Source organism: Hemibagrus wyckioides, linkage group LG10 (genome assembly GCF_019097595.1).
Source record: "Hemibagrus wyckioides isolate EC202008001 linkage group LG10, SWU_Hwy_1.0, whole genome shotgun sequence".
NCBI lineage: Eukaryota > Metazoa > Chordata > Actinopteri > Siluriformes > Bagridae > Hemibagrus > Hemibagrus wyckioides.
The window spans coordinates 5,492,889-5,518,310 of NC_080719.1; the positions used below are offsets into that span (position 1 = coordinate 5,492,889).

At 39.7% G+C, this 25,422-nt stretch overlaps 2 protein-coding genes across 8 annotated transcripts in view; both read left to right on the forward strand.

Annotated features, from left to right (window-relative positions):
- The window catches only part of LOC131360354 (zinc finger protein 609-like), a 59,481-nt gene extending 56,209 nt beyond the window's left edge, over window positions 1-3,272 (forward strand). Inside the window, exons 8-9 of one of the 2 annotated variants that reach the window (XM_058400735.1) lie at window positions 292-370; window positions 900-3,272. In XM_058400735.1, coding sequence (XP_058256718.1) covers window positions 292-365 — 74 coding nt within the window. In that variant the 3' untranslated portion in view covers window positions 366-370; window positions 900-3,272. The remainder of the gene's footprint in view (window positions 1-291; window positions 371-899) is intronic. The other variant, XM_058400734.1, reaches the window with a different exon arrangement.
- A 5,253-nt stretch (window positions 3,273-8,525) lies between these two features.
- The window catches only part of gramd2aa (GRAM domain containing 2Aa), a 35,846-nt gene continuing 18,949 nt past the window's right edge, over window positions 8,526-25,422 (forward strand). Inside the window, exons 1-5 of one of the 6 annotated variants that reach the window (XM_058401521.1) lie at window positions 11,590-13,381; window positions 13,927-14,094; window positions 14,394-14,457; window positions 14,794-14,971; window positions 23,090-23,194. In XM_058401521.1, coding sequence (XP_058257504.1) covers window positions 14,943-14,971; window positions 23,090-23,194 — 134 coding nt within the window. In that variant the 5' untranslated portion in view covers window positions 11,590-13,381; window positions 13,927-14,094; window positions 14,394-14,457; window positions 14,794-14,942. Of the gene's footprint in view, window positions 13,382-13,921; window positions 14,095-14,393; window positions 14,458-14,793; window positions 14,972-16,984; window positions 17,209-23,089; window positions 23,195-25,422 lie in introns of those variants that run through there. The other 5 variants (XR_009205910.1, XR_009205909.1, XR_009205911.1 and 2 more) reach the window with 5 other exon arrangements.

The following is a 25,422-nucleotide window of genomic DNA, read 5'->3' on the forward strand; positions in this document are numbered from 1 at the left end:
AACGTGTATATCCTGGACTGGGTTTTCTTTCTCTCTCTCTCTCTCTCTCTCTCTAGTGTATGTTTGTTGTGTACATTTCCAGAAATTGTTAAGCATTTGTAGACCCGGTCTCAGTGAGTTCACCAATATGAACACAAAGTACACCATTAGAGACACTGCCGATCTTGAACGCGCGGTTAAATCGGTCCTGAAGTATTTTAAACCTTTTACTTCCACAATGGCAGGATGTTTTAGGTGCTCCAGTAGCAATGTGCTACTTATCCTTTATTTCCCTCCTGTTGATTCTTACAGGTCTACCCTCATCAGCTATTGTTGCCAGTCAGCAAGCTGCAGCCCCCTCCCTCTACCCACCAGCACGGAGGTGAGAACGGTAAGACAAACAGCTAGATAACAGACAGCTCCCATAACAGGAAAGACACGCTTGTGTGAAATGTGGGGGATCCGAGAGGTTTTCCTTTGATTACAGCCTCAGGAGCTGCAGTGCGTATTTAACCAAGACATCTGCTCTAACGTTTAGAAAGGATTTATTCTCCCGAACTGATATCTGGTGCCCTACGAGCTCAAACGCCTCACAGCACCTCACAATCCTGAATCATCATGGCTATTTAAAGGCACTGGAGCTTAGGCTGGGGCTGGTCTTTACTTAGTGGTGCTGCATTCGAACCTGCTTCCTGTAAAGGAGGTCTTGCACTGACACCCAGTGGCCAATCACTGAATTGTCTCTCAAATTGTTTATAGTGTTGGAGAGGAAAATTTAGTAACCTGATTTAGATCAGGACGGCTGCGTGTTGATAAAATTTGTATTTGTTTCCGTCACATGATCTGTTCATTCTGTTTGTGTTTGGTTTCATTCCTATAGTACATTTAAAAAATGTCTTTCTCTCTCTCTTTCTGTGCAGGGAACCGTGACTGACTCGACCTCATCTTTACAAATACGACATGTGACTGGATCACATGGGGAAGTATATGGAGTTCATTTAGACATCAGTTGAATGGTGTTTCTATATTTTTAGTTGTTTTATGTTTATTTTTGGGTTTCTGCCGGAATGTGTGGCAGACTGATGTTTTTCTTAGCATCCGTACCTCGTTACCCCACTGAGGACTGTGAGACCAGGTTCAAAAGCCATCCTGCTGCCCCACCTCGCCCGGCCGGCTACTGAACTCTCTCTGTGAACTAGCGAGGAGTCGTTTAGGGGAAGGGGGAAAACAAAACAACCCAAAATGAAAAACCTCAACTCGTGAGAATGTTGGACTGCATAACACTCCCACGCGCAGGTTGTGCTCGGGCGTCGAGGCGCAGACCGGTGGGTCAAATAAGAAAAAGAAAAAAAAACAGACTGATCATATATTAACATGTTGAAATGGTTGAAGTTTTGTTTTTGTTTTTTTTGTTTGAGTGCACATCCTCCTCTTCCTCCTCCTCGCTGAAGCATCTGTGATTTTTCACACAACGGTTGCGTTTTTAAATTTCCTAAACGTGTCTCACTGGTGGCGGTTCTCCTGTAGTTCTCATCGCCACATGCCTCAAGACTGCTTTTTCATTTTTTTATTGTATTTTTCTCTTGTGTTTTCAGGAGGGTCAGGGTTTTTTTTTTGTTTTGTTTTTTTTGGTCCAGCTAACAGTTCACACTTTCACGCAGAGGAAACGCCCGTGTCCGTCGTCTTAATATATTCACTTTCTTTTTTAAGTTCACGGCTCGGGATGGAAATTTGTTTTCACGTAAGTATTTATTAAAGCGTCAGGCTGGTCGAGGCTCGTCCGGTCCAGCGCATGGCCAGTCCTGCAGAAGCAGTGTTGAGCGTGTAGACATGGAGGTCATGTGGAATGAGACAAAACCCAACGAAACATCTCGCCTTGCGCTCGTTGCTAAGCTGCTATATTTCAAGAGAGCTTTGATTTTTGGTTTTCCATCTCTCTCTCTCTCTCTCTCTGCACTGTCAGACGTACTCACTCGTAACCCGACTAGTCAGTGATGTGACGACACGTAACGTGTTTTCCTTGGGAAGTTCAGTTAGGGATCCATGTGGTTGACGTGATGTGCTGCTCTACCGTGTTGCGAAAGTGTCAGAGCTTGATTTTTGTTTTTTTAAATGATATTTTATTTACTTAAAAATCCCCCCTTTTTTAAAAAAAAAAAAATCAAAAAGAAAAACCCTCAAGCAGGCGTGTGTCGTGGCTCAGCATGGTGTACTTATAGCACTAGAAATGTGACGGTGTCTTCTCAGGCAAAGCTTATCGTTTTCGTTCCTCCACTATTTTTGTTTTGCCTGTTTTGTTTTGTCTTTTTTTTAGCTTGTTGTCTTGCTCTGCACACACAATATGGTGTCTGTATATGATGTACAGAGGAATTATTTTAAAAGATAATGCGCCATGGGGTTTTTATGGTGTTCAGTGCTTTATAAGATGTCGGAAATTTTCTTTTTTGTTTGCTCTCCTCCTCCTCCTCTCTTTAACACCTCTGTACTGATGTCGTAACACCTTTTTTTTTTTTTTTGTTATTAAATCAATCTCAGCAGGGCCCATTTCTGTTAACTCCAGGCGCTATTCACACCCCAAATATCATTATATAAATCTTTTGTGAAAGGAACAGCAGGGGGGGGGTTTGTGGTGGGTTTTATCAGAGAGATTCTAAGCGAGTTAGCCACATGCACATTCAGGTTCACTAATAAAAGTGTGTGTTTTTCTTAATGTCCTCAATCTCGTGAAATTACTCAGCAGTGCTCTTAATCATCCTCCGCGGTCCAACACCGTCATCCTCCCGAGAGCCGCAAATTTTCAGGTGCGTTCGGTTCAGCTCGATTGACGCAAGGCAATAAGCTGTAAAGGAAACGGGCCCCCTGTTCGTCACGCGCTCTGATTTTGGCCTCCCTGTCCTCTGTAAAACCTCTCCAATGGTGCTTGACCTTGACCTTTGATTTATCTCTGTAGTTGGAAGCTGTGCACTTTTGCATGGTTTGCATCATTCTTCACACTGGACTCCCCCCTCCCTCCGTAAGCGAGCTCCGCCCCCTCCCTCGTCTCTGGCCCAGCGAGACCGTTTCTACACAGTATCAGTCACTGGTACTAAAAGGATGTTTACATTTTTTTTAATGGTTGCGTTTTAAATAATTCCTGTCGCTCAGATCCTCCAGCTTCCTCCTGGACTGTCCTCTTATATGTAAAGTGTACATTACCATGTTTCGTTTTTGTTTTTTTTTTTGTTTTTTTTTATACAATACTGCAACTTGCCTTTGTACATTTAGGCAAAAAAATAAAACTTTTTATGAGACAATCACATCTGTCCTTGTGTGGCTCTCTTCCTTCTGCTGTCAATTTAAACAAACGTGATGAAAATTTGTTAGACTAGTAAAATGGGACAATCACCGGTGTGATGTTTTTTTTTATTATTATTTATTTATTTATTTATTTTTTTATAAAAAGCAGGCTGTAGCAAAATCTCAGTCTTTATACAGGAATATTAAAAACATCCAGATATATTAATTTATTTACTTATTTATGTATTTATTTCTTTGATCCTTTAACAAATGGATTGAAAAGATTAGAATTTTTTTTTTTTTTTTTACATTTTTTTTAGAATTGAATTTGGATAAATATGTTTTAGAATTAAATTTGGATTTTATTTATTTAGTTTCAGAATTATTTTATTATATATATATATATATATATATATATATATATATTTATTTAAATATTTCCAAATCTATGAATGTATTGTTAGAATAGATTCTTTTTATAGTTATACTTTATAATTTATTAGAGTTGCAGTGCAAGTGATTTTTGAGGCTTTGTAGTTTTTAAAGCAAAAAAAACAAAAAGAATATCAGCCTAGAAGCATGGCACTGATCTGAGCTGATGCTGGAGGTAAGAAGTGGTGTGGTGTCATCGCTAATAAAAACTCAATAAATAAATTTAATTTATCCTGTAAAATTAAAAAGGAATTTTTTACACATCGTCTCAAGCATTAAACGTTTTAAAGAAATAGAGGAATAGTTTATACACAGTAAACAATCCTGTAACAAAAGCTGCATAAATGCATTAGAGACTGTTTTGCAGTAATGTACTAAATCTCTTCTTGTGTAGAAACCTTCTGGTGAAATTGACGAAATGTAAAACAATCCTCTCAGCAAATCCATTTTTATTATCTTTATTTATTTTTTCATTTCATCTGTTTATGTTGCATTAATACTTCGCCACAGTAACGTTAATAAAATATCCTGGACAAGGCTAATCTCCAGGCTTAAGACTGAGCAACACTGCAGTGTACAGGAAAATGATTACTTGCATGCCTCCGGAGACTGACTCCAGCCTCTAATTTGCTTTTACAGCACTAAGCAGACGTCTTTATCCAGAGTGACTTTCAAAACCTTATTAGAAATGCTGACGGAAGACTGGGCAAAAAGCCCAAGACGGCAGGAAGCGAACCCTGACTTGGTTTTATGCTGTTTTAGCCTGTCCTGCTGTGTGTTCCGAGACGCTTTTCTCTTCATCACGGCTGTACAGAGTGTTCATCTGAGTTACAGTCTGCTTTCTCCTCTGACCTGTCTCATCAACATGGCATTTCCATCATCAATCCTCTGTGGAAACGTTAGTAGATTGTAGTGGTGAAGGTGTTTGGTTACTGATCAGAAGGTTGTGAGTTTGAATCCCAGGTGCACTAAGCTGCCACTGCTGGGCCCCTGAGCAAGGCCCTTAACCCTCAACTGCTCAGTTGTGTGACGTAAATCGGACTCTTGTAAATCGAGGGTGTCTGAACTAATGCCGTCAACGTTGTTTGAAAATTTTCCCTTTCCTTTTCTCATTCTGATGTTAGACATGACATTAATCCACTTTTTATAAACCTTACATTGTGATTAATATATACATTGATCAGGCATAACATTACGAGCAGTGACAGGTGAAGTGAATAAGACTGATGATCTCATCATGGCACCTGTTAGTGGGTGGGATATATTAGGCAGCAAGTGAACATTTTGTCCTCAAAGTTGATGTGTTAGAAGCAGGAAAAATGGACAAGCGTAAGGATTTGAGCGAGTTTGACGAAGGGTCATATCGTTTAGGCTAGACCACTGGATCAGAAGATCTCCAAAACTGCAGCTCTTGTGGGGTGTTCCCGGTCTGCAGTGGTCAGTATCTATCAAAAGTGGTCCAAGGAAGGAACAGTGGTGAACAGGAGACAAGGTCATGGGCGGTCAAGGCTCATTGATGCACGTGGGGAGAAGAGAAGGCTGGACAGACGAGCTACTGTTGCTCAAACTGCTGAAGTAGTTAATGCTGGTTCTGATAGAAAGGGGTCAGAATACACAGTGCAGGACGGGTCAGGGCTGTTTTGGCAGCAAAAGGTGGACCAACACAATAGGAGGCAGGTGGTCATAATGTTATGCCTGATCTGTATATATAGTATTAAGTATTATAACCCAAGTACTTCAATGATCTCAAAGACATTTGTAAGAATTTTCCCCCACTGGCAATAGAAAAGCGCAGTGGTAGCTCAAGTGGTTAAAACTCTGGGCTGTTGACCAGAAGATCAGGGTTCAAGCCCCAGCACTGCCAAGCTGCTGTATCATGGCTGACCCTGCACTCTGATCCCGATCCCTGAGGATGGGATATGTGAAGAAAGAATTTCACAGTGCTGTAATGTATATGTGACAAATAAAGCCAACAATCTAATTCTAATCTTTTATATTATTCAGCAAACACAAACCATAAATATAACCAACACGATATTAAATAGAATAAACCTAAACGTTTCTTTCCTGTAGGCCAGGCCTGTATTTTATGATGAAATTAGGTGATGTTGAGCGATGAATTGACATGAATGACGAATTCTATGTAACGACTTCATTCACAGTAGCAGATTACCTGATTTGTTGAACCTCCAGCCTTGTAAACAATCGTAATAATTATTATTATTACAATATACCAAGGCACTGACAAATAAACCTGGTGTAAAAGTCAGTCACAAATCACACAGAGAAATGTACAGAAACAGAAAAACAAACCTGTCTTTATCTTTACCTCTCTGTATTTAGATCATTGTAATAAATGTGATATGTATGTTTATAACTTTTGTGTGCTTTTGTAGGTGAATAATAAGACAACGCGGACTCCGGGGCTGTCAGCTTCTTTACTCGAACCGACTGCTGATGACGTCACACAGGTACAGGTAACACACTCCTACAAAATCTATGACCATGTACACATGTGGATTGCACTTTTTAACCACTGTCTGTAAATTTTACTATCAAATAAATAATGAAATGCACCGTGAGATTGGCACATCGCTCTGATTGGCACAAAATGTATATAACTATGTATATAAAAAAAGATGTCTTACTTTCTCTATTGTTTAATAGGGTCTGACCACCAAGTCCAAGGTCCAAGTCAAAACTTTTCACCATCAATGTTTTGTGTCTGAATAAAATTGAAATAATGTGAGACTCAATTTCCACTCTTAAACTTTTATTTCAAACTAACCGCTGTAGCTGAAAATGTAAAAATAAATCACTTGACGTCGGTCAGAGACACATCCACCTTACTGCAGGGGTTTAGAATAGAAAAACTAGTAAGCTTTTATGAAGTGTGTGTGTGTTGAATCACTCCCTGTCTTGAAGCCTCTTCACCTCATCTGTCCTCTGATACGAAAGCGGGACACAAATAAAAATACTCAATTTAATTCTTTTTATTAATTTTATTTGTATAGCGCTTTGAACAGTGGACGTTGTCTCAAAGCGGCTTTACAGAACATAAGAAACAAAAAACATAGTGCAAAAAGTCCTAGATGTTAGACAAAATCATCTCTAGTGAGCAAGCCTGAGGCGACTGCGGCAAGGAAAAACTCCCTTAGATGGTATGAGGAAGAAACCTTGAGAGAAACCAAAAGGGATCCCAACCTCATGTGGGTGACACCGGAGATTATTATAAACACCGGATAGTGTGATTATAGATTATTCTCAACACTGGAGTGTGAGATTATAGATTATTATAAACACCGGACAGTGTGATTTATAGATTATTATAAACACCAGAGTGTGAATATAGATTATTATAAACACCGGATAGTGTGATTTATAGATTATTATAAACACCAGAGTGTGAATATAGATTATTATAAACACCGGATAGTGTGATTTATAGATTATTATAAACACCAGAGTGTGAATATAGATTATTATAAACACCGGATAGTGTGATTTATAGATTATTATAAACACCAGAGTGTGAATATAGATTATTATAAACACCGGATAGTGTGATTTATAGATTATTATAAACACCAGAGTGTGATTATAGATTATTATAAACACCGGATAGTGTGATTTATAGATTATTATAAACACCAGAGTGTGAATATAGATTATTATAAACACCGGATAGTGTGATTATAGATTATTATAAACACCGGATAGTGTGATTATAGATTATTATAAACACCAGAGTGTGATTATAGATTATTATAAACACCGGATAGTGAGATTATAGATTATTATAAACACCAGAGTGTGAATATAGATTATTATAAACACCAGAGTGTGATTATAGATTATTATAAACACCGGATAGTGTGATTATAGATTATTATAAACACCAGAGTGTGAATATAGATTATTATAAACACCGGATAGTGTGATTATAGATTATTATAAACACCAGAGTGTGATTATAGATTATTATAAACACCGGATAGTGTGATTATAGATTATTATAAACACCGGATAGTGTGATTATAGATTATTATAAACACCGGATAGTGTGATTATAGATTATTATAAACACCGGATAGTGTGATTATAGATTATTATAAACACCGGATAGTGTGATTATAGATTATTATAAACACCGGATAGTGTGATTATAGATTATTATAAACACCAGAGTGTGATTTATAGATTATTATAAACACCGGATAGTGTGATTATAGATTATTATAAACACCAGAGTGTGATTATAGATTATTATAAACACCGGATAGTGTGATTATAGATTATTATAAACACCGGATAGTGTGATTATAGATTATTATAAACACCGGATAGTGTGATTATAGATTATTATAAACACCGGATAGTGTGATTATAGATTGTTATAAACACCGGATAGTGTGATTATAGATTATTATAAACACCGGATAGTGTGATTATAGATTATTATAAACACCAGAGTGTGATTTATAGATTATTATAAACACCGGATAGTGTGATTATAGATTATTATAAACACCAGAGTGTGATTATAGATTATTATAAACACCGGATAGTGTGATTATAGATTATTATAAACACCGGATAGTGTGATTATAGATTATTATAAACACCGGAGAGTGTGATTATAGATTATTATAAACACCGGAGAGTGTGATTATAGATTATTATAAACACCGGATAGTGTGATTATAGATTATTATAAACACCGGATAGTGTGATTATAGATTATTATAAACACCGGATAGTGTGATTATAGATTATTATAAACACCGGATAGTGTGATTATAGATTATTATAAACACCGGATAGTGTGATGCAGATACAGCATATGTATAATGTTCCTCGAAGTCCACATAGGGTTGGCAGTGTTGCTTTGATATACCCAAATCCTCACCAAGCAGAATCCGAAGCTGGTCCATCGCTGGATGCTTCAGGATCCTCGCAGGGTTGGCCTCTGTCTACTGGAGCTGGCACAATCTCCAGCTGCCTCGGGATCTGGAGATAGGCACAGGTTCCCCGTGACCCGAGTACAGATCAGATAAGAGGTACAGACAATGAAATGAAATGAAATGGAAAAACCTATAAAAAGGTAAGCGTGTTTATACACTAGTATACTGCTATAAAATTCTGATGTCATGTTTGATAGCTAAATAAAGCGTATATACATGTAGCTAACGTGTGTGTGTCTCAATAGTGCCCTTTTGCATTAAACCCATGTTTTTGGATTTTCTGTTTGTTGTTGTGTTAGTTATCAGAGTACTGGTATTTTTTTAAATGGGCGGGGCTTAAGCTGGAAATCCAATCAGTCCAATCTGGCAGCACTGATTGCTGCAGCTTCTTCTCCCTGTCTCACCGTCTCTGTCCTGAAGCAGCTCCACCTCACCTGTCCTCTGATATGGGTTATGATCATCTAACATTAAACTGTCCTCCACTTTAAAGCGGTTTAAAAGTCAACTCGTTTCCATGTAACCTTACGGTCTGATGTTGCCTAGCAACGACCCGTGTACCCGTGTTAACGTTAGCTCAGTCAGCATTAGGTTAACAACAACAGGTGTAGCCAGAGTATATGATTATCCTGACCTGAGCTAATCTTACTGAATCAACCAGCTCGAATCTCCTTGCTTTCTTTTCCTCCATGATGGCATTAAAGTCATATATTACCGCCCCTGGCTGTTTTATCGGTGACGTGCACGCTCCCGGACGCGGACGCGCGCATCGACACAGGCAGACAGGCAAAGAAAAATTTCCAAGCCAGCGTTATAAAGTGAAACAGTTGAAAGCCTTTCGATATTTTATTTAGTTTTTTGTATATTTCGCGTCATTCATTACACTACATAAAGATCTGTATTTCTGCCGATTTGTATCATTAGCTTGTGGTGTTTCGATTAAATGCTTTTATGTAAAAGGCCTGAGATGATTTTACTCAGTATTTCTTTTCGAGACTTTTATTTTGTCTTCCCCCGCAATAAACCTTACCATTTTGAGCATGTTGTTAAGAGTTTGTTGAAGGCGTCTGATCACACTGATTCAGGAGATGTGAAACAAACACGTTTCTCTGTAAATCCTTCAAGGAAAATCTCTGTAAACGTCGCTATAGCTACCAAGTTGTGTACAATTAAAATCCATCTACGTATAGCATTAAATTGTTTCATGGAGAAAAAGGATTCTTAATGTTGTGTGTAAACATGACACCTGACATCACCTGGCAGCATCACCCCCTGACATCATCACCCTCCGACATCGTCACCCTCTGACATCATCATTCCGATTCCGATTCTGTTTCCTAGGGAGAGCTCAGAGAGTGACTACAGAGCACCGATTCTACACTGCTTTAAAATCATACAGGCAATTATTTCTATAGATTATAATTACCTGTTAAGTATTATTATTGTTTTTATTCTTCTAAATTCCATCACTACTAGTGTCAGTAGACAAACATGGAAGAGAAAATTATGGAGAACAAGATGGAGGACCTCAAAACATGGGTCCTTCAGAGACTCCTGAAGGAAAGAAAGTTTTTATGCCACGAAATCGAACTCCGCTGCGAAGACCTCATCCAAAAACGCTGCCTGGAGAAGGAGAAAAGCAGGATGAGAGAGAAGGACGACAATTTGAAGGACATGCGGGCAACTGAGAAGGTGGGCCCGAGTCCAGATTGGATGTATGTGTTAAGGAAAGAGATGGAGAAGCAGAGAGAAGAATGGCTGAAGGAGGACAGCCTGAGGCGCACTCAGGAAACCAAGAGGTGGAGAAAGGAAGAAGAGAAACATACGGAGGAGGAGAGGAGGAGGTCGGATGAACAAACGTTCATGGCGAAAAGGCTGAAGGAGATGGAACAAAGGCTCTACGACCTAGAGAAATCCAAGGAGAGAATGGAGAGGGAGAGAGCAAAAGAAAGAGAGGAGATGATAGGATTCAAAAGGATGATGAAGGCAGATATGGAGATTGAGAAGGAGAGGATGAGACAGTGGAAAGAAATGATGCTGGCAGATATGGAGAAAGAGAAGGAGAAGATGAGACAGTACAAAGAAATGATGCAGAGAGAGAGAGAGAGAGAGAACGAAGACATGAAACAATATGAGGCAATGATTCAGAGGGAGAGACAGACAGACAGAGAGGAGATGTGGGAACACATGGACAAGTTAAAGGAGAGCCAGAGGGCATTACAGAAGGAACAAGCGCTGTTCGAAGAAGAAAGGACAAAGATGGAGGAAGAGTGGAGGAAAGAAAAGAAATGGATGGCAAAATGCATCGAGGAAGAGGAGGCTGAAAAGCTTGAGATGAAAAGAGCAATGTGGTGGATGAGAACCGAAAGAAATCAGGAAAAACTGCAGCTGAAGGTTTACCAGCAGAGGGATATACAGAGGATGGAAGAGATGGAGCAGCTGAGGAGAGACTTTAATGAAACACTGGATGCACAGAAAGAAAAGATGGAGAAAGAGTTCAAAGACAGAGAGCTGAGAATGCAAAAGTGGGAACAGCAAAAAAACGACGACCGACAGAAACTGTGGAATACTGCGACTGTGAGACTGCAGGAAGAGGAAAGGATCAGGAAGAAAACTGAGAGGAAGACAAAGAATCTGGCCAGAGATATGTCTTCACAGTATGGAAACCTGGAGAAAAAACTTTTTACCACGGTGAAAGACTTTGCTGCAGCACTGGAAGATATGGAAGGGTGCGCTAACAGTAGATTAAAGGACGTAGAGGTTAGAGTGAAGGACATGCAGGAGAAGCTGGAGCAAGACAGTGAAATGGCAGGCGACAAGTCGGTTGGATCGACTGAAAAAAAGAGGAAGAAGAAAATAATGGGCTTCTTCAGTAGATGGTTTAAGAAGTAGATGGTTTTAGATTTGGGGAAATCACATGCTTTTTTATAAGATGTTTAATTATGTTTAATAAAATGTACAGGCACTTAACACCTAGACAATCTTCTCAATAAAAATAAAATTGTAAATATTCAACTACTGCAGTGTGTAATCATTACAAACAGACCAATCAGATCTCATTTGTACTGGGATTTTATTGCATGTTATTAACTGGGAGATGGTAAAATCACATGAACATAACAGTCTGATATCAGTGGGCTGTGGGTGTGAATGCAGTGAACATTATCTAAACACGTAAAAGGATTAGATTGAACGCGTGTTTTTATTTCAGTTTTGATGTTTTTACTTTATTCATATTTCAGAATTCCCTCGAAGAAGCCATGAATGGTTTTCACTGTTATTTCACTGCTCAAACTGTCTGAATATGTCTGAGCTAACCAGTGCAGGAGAGCAACATCATTTAAGCAGTGTCTGGCAAAGCAGTGTGTGTAGTGTCTCTCACTGTCTGTTTATAAGGGGATGAATATATTTTACTTTCTGTCCAGATATTAACTGGTGCTATCGTGATATTAGCCAAAAAAATAAACCATTCTCTTATGGATATACACAATAATACAATGATAGCAGTAGCTAGTTGAGACTAAACTGACAAGTTATTAACGGTAGAGCAACACAATTAATAATAATAAAAAACAACAACGTTCAATTACTATTATTTTTGATGTGAAAGACACAACATTTGAAACTAACAAACAATCAAATCGAAAGGAAACCCCGTAGTCCCGATAGTTTTGCACGTTAGCAATCCTTAGCATTAACTAGCTGGGACTGCTAGCAAGCTGGAACTAAACGGAGAGGTCATTAATAGTACACACAATCACCACAGAATGTTAACCATGAAATTGACCTCTGTCACGGAATACACTTACCAATTTTCAAGTCTTTAAAGTTAGCTGGTAACAAACTTTGAGGAACACCCAATGGCTTAGCATCACATTTCAGCGTAGCATTTTTCAGGTGTCTGAACTTCAAGTTGAGATGATTAATGAAAAATAAATAACTCATAGATTTTCACTCTCCAGACTCTGTATGTCAAGTTATCCAATGACGCCAAAAAACAAGCATGAAACATATAGATATGATTAGCCATAACATTATGACCACCTGCCTAATATCGTGTTGGTCCCCCTTTGGCTGCCTGACCTGTCGAGGCATGGACTCCACTAGATTCCTGAAGGTGTGCTGTGGTATCTGGCACCAGGATGTTAGCAGCAGTCCTTTAATTGTGAGGTGAGACTTGTATTTGGAGGCCAAGTCGTACCTCAAACTCGTTGTTGTGCTCAAATCCTTACACTTGCCCATTTTTCCTGCTTCTAACACATCAACTTTGAGGACAAAATGTTCACTTGCTGCCTAATATATCCCACCCACTAACAGGTGCCATGATGAGGAGATCATCAGTCTTATTCACTTCACCTCTCACTGTTCATAATGTTATGGCTGATCGATGTATATCCTTGAGATCACTGGCAGTGTTGCTTCTTTTTCCCCTTCATCATGAGTATGGTGCAGATTCATATCAAGTAGTGTCAAGGACATCACAATTGTAAACCTGATTAATTGTTCGATTGAATTGCAAGGTGGTGATCTATAACTTAAAAATAAAAAGCATGTATATTGAATTTAACTGTCTTTTAAATAATTCCAGGAAATCTGGAAGTTGAGTCAACTGGAATCCTTTCTATTTAGATCGAAGTGTTTCACTTCTCATCCGGAGGGAAGGATCCTTGATGCTGGAGGATACAACTTTGTGGAATCCTGCCAACTTCCCTCAGACTGAAGAAGCTGCTCGGGTGAGTAGTGAAACGTTTCGATCTGAATAGAAAGAAGTGACTCCAACTTCCAGAAAACTGCACCCGGATGACCGAGAATCTTTAGAGACAACACCAGAAAGTGCTGGTAAAGTGCTGGTACTGTGCAATAACCTGAAGTCTACATCTGTGAGTGTAAAGTTTGGAAAGGAAAAGCTTCACCTGCGTAAATAAATGTGATGGAATAAATATGCTCATGTGAGTTAAGAAAGGCGAGTGGGTTGTTATTAGCAACACAAGACCTGATTTTCAAATCTAACCTGTGTAAAGCTAACATCCTAATCCAGCTGTTTATCTGCTTCCCTTTTCACCGCTTCACCAGTCAAATCCACTCCATCGCTCCTAAAACATCACCTTGTATCTCCGAGTCTGTGTGTCGTCTGTTCTGTCACACAGCGGGATCAGTTTAGCCAGTACAGGTTGTGTAATGCGCTCTGGGTCTATGAATAGCTGTTTGCTGGAGATTATGTGAGGAGGATTTGTGAGAGTAAATATGAAATCTGATTATGTTTCTGGGTGGAGGGCAGGACCGCAGGGAGATGTGCAGAGGTGATGGATTTCCGCTCACAATCCACCCGAGACGCTTCACCGACTTGACATGACCATATTCTGGGATTCGGTGGATGCGTGAACATATACACAGAGCGATCTGAGGGGGCCAAGCACCTGAGTTTAACTTCACACACCTGCAACAGGTATGATTTACACTGCGCTCTGCTTTATCTCTCAAACAACATAAAAATGTTTTGCTCATTGGTTCTGTGTTACTTCTGTGCATCTGATGGAGGAGTTTGATGGAATCTCCCAGCATTCCTTAATAGACCTGGAAGAAAATATTACTCGGTGATAAAGAAAAAACACACTAGTTGGTCTCAAATAGCATTTTCTTTTCTCTGATGTTAATGTAAATCTTTAGGTCAACCACCCAAACATCTGCCATCTTAAATTCCTCTTTTTTTCCCCCAAAAAATAATTCACACGCTATAACCACCAGAATCTGGACGACAAAAATACACCCAGCTGTTTATCCACGCTCCGACTCTCTACTTTGCCACCGGGTAAAGATGCAATTTCCACAATTGTAGATAGTTTCTAGTTAGCAACCATAGCTAGTTTTCAAACATTAGTTCTATGTAATGAATTCAATGCTAGTTGCTTTATTTATTCAGTGGTTTACTGGAATATACTCCAGATTTTCCTGTGTTATATATTTGACCTGCTCAGGCTTACGTAAACACACGTGGTGTAGACGCAGAAGAAAGAAGCTTAATGGATTAATTTAGAAGAAGAGTAATGACGCTATTAAAATGTTAAAGGGTGTTTTAACTTTTAACCGTTTCATTTATAACGACATACACAAACAGTACTCATTATATTTTTACTTATATACACAGCTCGACGATTCCATCTGTTCTGTAGTGCTGTAGTCATGCGTGTATCTGTGGGAGATCCATGAGCAAGTGTTAATGCTACAGAAGGATCGACCAAAAGCCTGCTAGCAAAACGAAGCTGCAGTAGATCTTGGATCGCGACACAGACGGGGATGAAACAAGGATCACGACTGTACTTCAGGTGTGTTCTTCCCTTCACTAGCAGACTCCCAGAGGCCATGTTGAGTTGTTATACACGCTACATTTGCACATTCGCAGGACAGGGCAGGGTTGAGGCTCAAGGCTCATCTGTAGTCAAAGTGTACACATGCTTTAAACCAATTAATGTAAAACTATCTGTTAGCTTTTTGGTGGTTCAAGTGGTTAAGGCTCTGGGTTGATGTTATTCAGATGGTTGGAGTTCAAGCCCCAGCACTGCCAAACTTTTAGGCAAGGCCCTTAACCCTTTCATCTCCAAGGGGGCTGTATTATAGCTGCCCCAGTGATCTGACCCCAACTTCCTCTTCCTATGTGAAGAAAAGAATTCCACTGTGCTGTAATGTACGTAAAGGCTTCTTTATCTATTCAAGAGAAATGTAGTAGATAAAATACGTATGATATTTCTTTACTTTGCTTTACTTACATTTTGTAAAATTGGCATACAACAATTCACGAGAGAAACTTTTTAGATTTCAACCTTTTTTCTCCTCACTACAATAAGTAAGTATAATTAAGTTTACATTTTTTTTGTTCTACAAATACAGCTTACGGTGAAATCTCGTACGGAACTCTGTGGTGTGGATTGTGGATTGTCTAAACAAATTTGCCACATACATAACCATATACAGTATAACATGTAGTGAGTAAAACAAGAGCTGTAAGGACAGATATAGTAAAAAAAAAAAAAAAAAAAGAAAAGAATAAAATTAACAATTAATAAAATTTTAATATAAATACACTATGATACATGTATAGGTGCAAAATAGGCTTTGTGCAAGTGATTGCGGTTAAGGCTCTGGGTTATTGATCAGAATATTGGCAGTTCAAACCCCAGCACTACCGACGCTGCCACTGTTGGGCCCTTGAGCACGGCCCCTAGCCATCGCTGCTCCAGGGAAGCTTCACTGTATCATGTCTGACCCTGTACTTTGATCCTAACAACAGTTACATTTACATTTCTGACACGTGGCTGATGGCCTTATCCAAAGCGACTTACATTTTTATCTAATTTTTATGCATCTGAGCAATTCAGGGTTAAGGGCCTTGCTCAAGGGCCCAGCAGTGGCAGCTTGGTGGACCCTAGGATTCAAGCTCACAACTTTCCAATCAGTATTCCAACACCTTAACCTATGTATATGATATGGATTTTCAATATGGATGAGAAAAGAAAAGTATTTCACTGCGGTGTAATTTATATGCGACATAAAAAGGGCTTCTCCTACATCATGAGGTACAACAATATGAATCATTTCAGTGTTGTTTAAATGTTTATTGCACGTTATTTAAAATGATTCATTTAAAATGTATATCATTTGCATTTTTATGTGGCCCTTGGGTTCCGGGGGCCCCCAAAGTGGTTGCCTACTTTTGCCTATTGCAAAGTCCACCCCTGATAAGTAGTGGTCATTTCATAACCGTTTCCATCCTATCGAGATGTGTGATTTATGCACAGTAAGTCCCCGATTCATGACCATTCGAGTCGCGAACTGTCACAGATACGAACGGTCCTCACATTATGACCGTTCGTAGATGCGAACAAATAGCAGAAGTAGCTCGCGTGTCTGCAGGACGTTGTCACAGTTGTGCTGCTGTGTGCTTACTGTACAGTGCGATAGTGTGCAGTAGTACAGCACTCAATCAGAGCTATGGATGTCCGGAAGCAAGAAGAACAGCAGTGGTGATGTGGAGGGGACTGCTAGGAAGCGAAAAGCAATAACCATGGAAACAATTGAGAGATTAGGCCGAGGCGAAAAGATGGTAGACGTCGCTCGTTCTTATAAAATGAATCATTTTTTTATGCTTTAAAGGTGCATAAGACTCACTTTGTCGGAATCCGACTTACGAACGTTCTCCCGGAATGTAACTCGTTGGTAGGTCGGGGTCTTACTGTACTTAGCCATATTTCTATCAGCAGTAGTGAGTCGATTCAGAGTGTTCAGTTAAACGACACGCTTCAAGGAGCCGACTCCCACACTGTTTTTTTGACCCCAGTGGTTTTCCACAAAGCGCTCATCGTCTCTACGCCTGGAGACGCAACTGTGCGCCTTCCGCTTCACTCCTATTCATTTTCAGCTTTGACCGTCTGTGCCCTTGACCTGCAGAAAAAAGTTTTAATCAAACCGAATAACGGGAGCGTCCGGCTCGTGTGTCCGGTAACATGTGCACTCGCCGTGATGCCTGCGCCCAGGACGTGACTTTAGCGGACTAGAAACCCGGCAGGTACGTGTCGTGGACCAGATGCTGGAGTTTCTCGCGAGAATTGATTATACAGTAGAGTTAGAGACTCGGGTTCGAGTCATATCAATAGACCTGTGTGCAACTTTTAACATGACTTTTGGGCTTTGGGAATGGTTTATGCGCATAGAGAAATAAAACAACAGTGTGTTCATGCCGCAATGTTGTGTTTAATTAAAGCGTGAAAGTGTTTACTGAAATCACTCAAGACTTTTAAAACACTCTCACACCTAGAAATGTGTTAGAAATACTCTGCGGTTGTTATTTTTCATGTGAAAGATGCATATTAAAGCTTAACTGATTAAGAAAGCTACAATTTAGTCTAGTAATCTATATCTCTATTTTAATTAGTTATTTTTCCTCTCATTTTCTCTGTTTTTTTTTTCCTGAAGGCCAGTGTTTTGTCCAGTCACTAGGTTAAAGAGAAAACAATGCATTTTGTTTCTATTGTACTTATAGGATTAAGGTGTGAAAGTGGAGTGGTGTAAGGTTCACTATTATGGAAGGTAAAGAGCAGACAGGAGGACGCAGTTACATGCTAACTAGTAACAGGGCCTTTTTTGAAGGGTTTTGCTAACAAATTACAGACAAATATTTTTCACATGAAACGTTATAAAGTCAATTCATCAAACTCAGTTGATCAAATTTACCCCGTTTTCAGCTTGTAAAATAAAAACAGTACTAATTCTATTCGGTTTTATTAAAGAATTCTGAAGTTTAACGACGCTAACGTAGCCTCGTGCTAGCAAAGCGAAGACAAAAGCGAGTTCGAAATGTTTAAAAGTGGATTAGAATTGAAAAGGTTTACTGTGAGGTCACCCAAGTGTCACTAGCTTACTGGTTGGTTATAAAAATTACAAGAAGAAATCATTTAAGAAAGCCTTTGTGGCCAAATGTTACTCCATAAAGAGGCTTATTACAACGCTAATAACGCTCGTGAAGTGTATGGCGACATTAGGGTCACTACTCGGTCCGTATCAGATACACGATTTGTACTGCGCATGTGCGGAAACGCGCCTACTTCTTGTCTGAAGTATGACGAAACAATTTACGGCAGTTTATTTATACGGCAGGTGTTTATAATACTGTTGTTATAATACTGCTACTACTATTATACTGCTAACGCTGGCAGCAGTTTCATTTCATTACATCACTGAAGGATGTGCTAAAGTTAAAGGAAAATAATCAGCAGTCAACAGGACGGTGTGATGTGACCAAGTGTGTTAGCACTCCAAGCGGATTATTTCCCTATGACAGCACATCCTGTTGGAGGTGTTTTATTCGTCTTATACCACAGCAATTGATATTTCCATCGGTTAAAGAAATGCAGTTATGTTATAAAGTGTAGAGGAAACCAAGCTGTGATTATCAGTTGCAGTGACAAACAATTGTTCCCTCTCTTTCTCTTGAAGTTAATAAGATAAAATTGCAGTTTGTTGCTGAGAAACTAGAACAACCACAAACTTTTCTCTTACTTTTACAGCTTTAACATTGTTACCAAGCACTGGTACTGGAGACTCCTTCCATAAATGCCAAATAAATGTCTCCTCATGGGCAGAATAATTGTTTTTCTGTTAAATAGAACGTTTATCAAATTAGTTTTATTAGTTTCGCCGCTTCTCACTGTATAAATATCTGTAGGTTGTTACCACAGAAACGTGGACGTGTTTGAAGCGAGTGCATTAATACAGACGTGGGGTTTGATTTCCTGCCAGAGCTGCTGTTAAAGACAAGGAATCCGCCCTTTCTAAACAAATAGCTTAGTGTCTTTGGATCGATTTCTTTTGAGCTGAAGGTATAACCAAGGAAATGTATCTACAACCCAAACTGAAGTAATGAAATAAAGGCTTTTAAAAAAAGGACTTTAAAAAATAATAATAAGTTTGTCTTAAGTGTAATCTGGCGTTGACACCATTTGAAGAAGGACCTTTTGAAGTTCCTCCAGCATTTATACAATTGAACAAAGGATTGTTGACATCTCAAAGAACAAAGTCGTGTGTGTGTGTGAGAGAGAGAGAGAGTGTGTGTGTGTAAGTGAGTGTGTGTGGGGGAGTGTGTTTGTCCCCACCACCTGCCACAACAAAGCCCTCATGGAAACAAAACCCATGGTAGTGAGCAAATACGTCCACCTGCTCGCCCCCTCGTACTTCACAATCCCCTTAATAAGCATGTGGACAAGATCTAAGTCTCCTGCAGGTCATTCGCTCCTTCTCGATGACGTGAACAGATCTGTTTCCTAAACGCTGAAGGTCAATCTGTGGTCCCCCCCTCGTCCGCATGTTTACCAGGCTGTGGCATCACAGGACTACAGCTAATCCATTTAGCTTTCCTAATCAACTTTACGCTCTCTGCTAAACACACAGCACGGCCTCACATTGCACTCGCCTCGCCTCGTCTCTCTGTGGGCTGAACTCGGTCACGAGGCACAAACGTGACCCAGGAGAGTTAGGAGGAGATTCGGTTTTCCTTTGATATTATTTATGTTGTGTCTGGTTTGGAAATGAGACTAAACAAAGTCTGTTAGAAAAACAGTATCAGTCTCATTTGAGGCCATTGTTTTTGTCACTTCTGTGTTGCCAAAACAATGCCTGTATAAACGATCTCTAATACGAGACATAACAGTCCGAACCTCAACGACATCAGAATCAAAATAAACCGCTACGCAAGTCAGATCAAAATTAGACGTCTGGAAAGCCCAAAATAAGGTCGGTCTTTGATCATGAAAAGAAAACAAGATGAGAGCTATGGGACTTTTGAGTTTGAGTTACTGCAGCAAATGTAACTGTAGTCGTATGATTTGGGGATGAATGAAATGAAAATGCTACTAAAAGTGCTATTAGCTGAATTACCCCATTTAAAGTATAGACTCCCTCATCCAGAGCGACTTACGTTTATTTCATTTATACAACCGAGCAATTAAGGGCGTTGCTTAGGGGCCCAGAGGTGGCAGCTTGGTGGCCTTCCGAGCATTAGTCCAACGCCTTAACCACTGAGCTACCACTTTCTCGCAAATCTACCACAACACTCCTGAATTCTTTATTCTGATTGGTTGATTACAGATTCTATACCAGCAGGTCTGACTGTAGTTCCAGTTAGGGTGAGGAGATTTTGCATTGAAAGGAGTCTCCAGTGTCGGTGCTGTAACAGTCAGAGGTAATGCTGTACATTTTCCCACACAGGAAATCTTCAGGATGGAAGGATTTGTGCAACATGACAATTCTTACGAGAAGCTGGGGAGTGAATGACAGGAACGAACACGCTCGACTGATGTACCACACATTAAACAGAACTATAAATCGATCTTTACATCATCTTGCAGTCGTTCATATTTCATTTTATACACCTGAGCAGTTGAGGGTTAAGGACCTTGCTCAGGGTCAAGCAGTGGCAGCTTGGTGGACCTGGTGTTTGAACTTACAACCTTCCAATCAGTAGTCCAACACCTTCACCACTGAGCTACCACATATGGTGAGCATGGTGCCTTGATGGCTAGCAAGTTTACCTCACACCACCGCCTCAGGGTTGGGGGTTTGATTCCTGCCTCCGTCATGTGTGTGTAGAGTTTGCATGTTCTAGTGTTTCCCCCGGTGTGTATGTGCACCCAGAGTGTCCGGGAGTAGACTCCAGGTTACCTGTGACCCAGGAGGATAAGTGGTGTAGAGAATGGATGGATGAATATGTCTTTGTTTATAAATATATACATACATACATACATAAATATATTTTAGCTGTAGTATAAGAGGAAAAAACACTTTTTTGGGGTTTTTCTGTTATAGATAGCTTTGTGTTGGGCCGCATCACATTTTGTTATTTTATTCTTCCAGTTTTATTTCTTATTTTTTACTTCCAGGTCTCTGGGATGACCCTTTAAAGATTCTGTGTTTTCAACATTTTCCACTTTCAGTAAAGGTTCCAATTAATGCCCCGAGCAAGTTAAAGCTTTTTATCAAAACGTCCTCGGAGTATCCAGTAAAACACAAGCGTTTCTCTTTCTCTACATAACCTGGTACTTTTCATCAATCAGCGTGTCCCTTGACCCCCTTTTTTGACTGACGGTGTAAACAACCAGCCACGGGCAGACACGTGAGCCGTCAGAGGAAACGACTGTGAAGAAACAAAGTGCTTTTGAATTGGTTTGAAAACAGGATGCTGATCAGTATCTATATCTGCGTGAAAAGCTTATTAATGTTTCCCTCAGAGATCTGATCTGATTAGAAACTCATCATGGATTTTATTTCCAAGCTTTTGAAAGAATAACAACATTCCTCACGTCTTGAATCTTGTTAATGGAGATCCATTTATCTAACAGAAGCGTGGGGGGGGACACCCCTTGATTTTAGCTTATAAAAATGATTAATGTGTGCAGTTTATTCCTACATCCCTTTACGCTTGATCAGTGGTTTGTCCTTCAACTCCTGGATTTTATTCTTGAGCTCTTTTGATTTTGCTCGCACACATGCACAGATTATAGACGTTTCAAATGTACAGTTTACATAAGTAAGTCAATATAAAGGGATTGGTCTTTTGTTGCAGCAGCTATACAGCAAGAGGCTAATGGTCTCATTCATACTGAGCAAACACCTGCAGGCCAGGTCTTTACCGCTGAAAGGAGCACTTACTGACGCTTTAACTTATAACAATATAAAGAGCCTTTCCATTGACGTGAATTCACGTTACACAAACACCCCTCAGACCCGTGCTGCCAGGTGCTAGGCATTGCAGGCAGGTCAACCATTAAAAACGCTCAGTCATACCTGTACTGGTTCATCAGTGGGGGATTTCACAACCCATTTCCAGACAAAAATTGTGTACTTGCTGCCAGATGTTTTCCAGTTTCTTATACAAGTCATCATGCTTCACTCTAAAGCAGCACCATTTATATTGACCTGATTTTATTCTTTATATATTTATATATATATATATATATATATATATATATATATATATACATATACATATATATATATATATATATATATATATATATATATATATATATATATATATATATATATATATATATATATATATATATATATAGAGAGAGAGAGAGAGAGAGATTTTTTTAAATAAACTTTTCAGTCAAATAAGCCATACTTGTAGTTCATGGTGAAATCAGGGTCCATGACTTATATCTAACGTCAACTCTAATGCAAGTGAGAGAGCAACAGGCGGCCATCTTGTACATACACAGAGCCACAATAGTTTTTATTCATTGGTTATAATCAGCTCAAACCCAGTCCTGTGTTGCGTGGTCTTTTTTCGATGAGTATTAACTCCAGCTCAGATTTGCATTCGTTTTGTCACTGTTGGCTTTCCATAGCCCCCACTCATCTCTGAGAACCTGAGGCTGACCTTAGAGAATTTGTTAGCACCTTTTCCTGTGCCCTCCTCTCCCGTGTCTTTAGTATAGCGTCACCCTGCGTGTTTCTAATATAAATAGAAGCAGCTGCTGGAATACAGCCTAAGTGCTTATTCCGTGTCTCACTCCATGCTCCATCTCTGTTTATTATGCAGCAGCGTGTCGAGCCTCTCGGGAGAATTAAGCAGTGAATCAAAAAACAGGAAGAGGCCTGTCATTACACGCAGCAATGACTCAATCTTCCTTTAATGAAGGTGCTCAATTAGAGCCAGGAAGGTAGAAGAAGGTAGAGAACATGCTGTTAATAGCGAATAAGTGCGGAAGTCCATAAGTTCAATGTTCATAACACCGTCTCAAAGACTTTTTTTTTTCCCTTAGATGAACCTGTCAATAACAAGTGCTGTGTGTGAGTTACAGAGGAAGCAGCTTGGGGAGCTTGTGGAAGTGAGACAGGTTGTGTTTTGACTGCGCACACGCTTACTCGTTCTTCTCGTTATTATGCAGGTCCAGGACCATGAGTGACCAAGCCGAGGATGTGGGTTTATTAACACCACAGGATGCGTCTGAGCCTCCGAAGGAGGAGTACTCGCACAACGCTCCTCAGTTCAGGCAAGTCGAGACAAATGCTTCTGTAGTGTTTGAAGAGATTTATATTTGTCTTGTCATTTAAATACAGGAAGTGGAAGAAATGACTAGCATCTTACTCGACACTTCTGCTCTCCACTTTGTTGAACTGAATTATTTATAAGGGTGGGACTGTGAACACTTTCACTCCTCCAATCGATAGCTTCCTGTGTAATGACGCCTTGTCTGTGCAAGATATTTTTGGCAAACCTTTTCTACATTTAGAACACCAACATAAATCATTGTGCATCAAGTCAGATTTAAATCTACACATGTGCACAGATGTTCAAGAAGTTGTATAAGATTCTTACTCTCATAACCAGAGCCTACTTAGTAAAACTCCTCCTGAAGCATGCCCTTGCCCCGAGGACCCGAGTTCTCTGGTTAATTGTTTGTTCAGGTCTGAATGCGAACGTTCTGCTCACTTTTGGTCATAACATGAGCCTTCGTGTGAGTGCTTCACGTCATAGCCAGCCACAGGGCACTTCACACAATCTACAGGAACATTTATTTCACCTCCTGATTTAGCTGGACAGCATGCTGCTGGCTCTCACCTCTGAGTGCGGTGTTCTTGCTGAGCTCTGTCCCCACAGTGACGGTCACCTTCACAGAGAAGGCTCACCTCACCTCAGACCTGTTTCAACAGCACTGGCTTCAGTTTCACTCAGGAATCTGCTGCTTCCATGCTCTTTGGCCCTAGATGAATTATTGACCACAGGTTGTTTGCTCACGGCCTCAAGGAGAGATTCACTTTCTCACGTAGTCTGCGTAGCTCATCAACTGCCAAGAGATTTGACCCCGAAAACAAAGACATGGCTAGTGGATTGGAGAGATGGCTAAACGGATAAAAAAAACAAAAAAAAAAAACAATGAAAAGTTTCAGCTGCTCAACTTAGTATTAATTTTATTCTCAGGGTCTGTAGGTGCATTATGGTTGAGGTTCCTGAACCTTTTGTGGAACTGTACTACATGAGAGTTACTGATTTAATTCAACTCACTTTTATTTGTATAGCACTTTTAACAGCGCAGGAATATAAAAATACAGAATACGTTAAAAATTTCAATTCATCCCTATTGAGTAAGACCGAGGCGGCAATGGTGAGGAAAAAAAAACTCCGAGACGATATGAGGATGAACCATTGATTGGAACCAGACTCAAAAAGAAATCTGGGTGACACCAATGATTATAAATCATTTCCTTTTCATAACTGTACACTCTATAGTCAAGTGCAGTTGTGTCACCAGGAGCTTTTGAGCAACTAATGAGTATTGTACAGTGAGATTGTGACCCAAGTTACAGAAGTGCAGCAGCATCATCTCCCGAGTGACGTAACAGAAAAGCATCATGAGGCTGTAAGTTCAGATCCCAACTTTTCTACATCCATCTATGATCAGCAGTCCAGCAGAGCGAAGCTGGCCGTACTCTCTGGAAAAGAGGTCTTTCCTGTCAATCATATTAATACTAACTAGGTATTTGTGAGCTCCTGTATGTAAGAAGGCAGACATCGTTTTCCTCCAACTGTGTCCAGCTGAGAACCTTTTAGATGAAACAAAAAAATGTGACATATCAGTTGGTTGTTTGGTCTAAACCGCTCCGTCTCGAATCAATCTGTAAACAACCCAGAAGTATCAGAAACCGGACTATAATAGCTGCCCCTGCGCTCTGACCCCAACTTCCTCAACTGGGATATGCAAAGAAAAGAATTCCACTGTGCTGTAAGGTATGTGCGGCAATAATAAAAGGCTGCTTCTTCTTACCTGGGAACAGATCAACAGCGAGTAAATGAGGAAGTCGTTAGTGTCAAATTAATATCAAATGGAATTCTAGAGATGAGAATTTCAGGTGATGGAAAATTCGGATCTCGGGTAGTCATCGCCTCTGGCTTGTTTATGCCGTGTTTAAAGCACTATGTATATAGAACTGTATTGAATATATAGAGAGAGAGCGGGACAAAAAGTTCTATATAGAAGTGCTACACAGCTAGAACATTCTAAAGAACCCATAAAAATACACTTCCTACAATATGTTACTGTAAGCAGAGAAATGGAGTTTAAGAGCCTCTATTGTTTTTAACTGTAGGTACATTTCACCAGAGGAACAATGGCCTGATTTACATTCTTAGAAACAATGATTTCTCAGGGGTTCTTTGGATAGTTAAAGGCTTTGTCTTACTAAATGGCTTCTGCTTGGTACCTTTTCTGAAGGGGAAAAT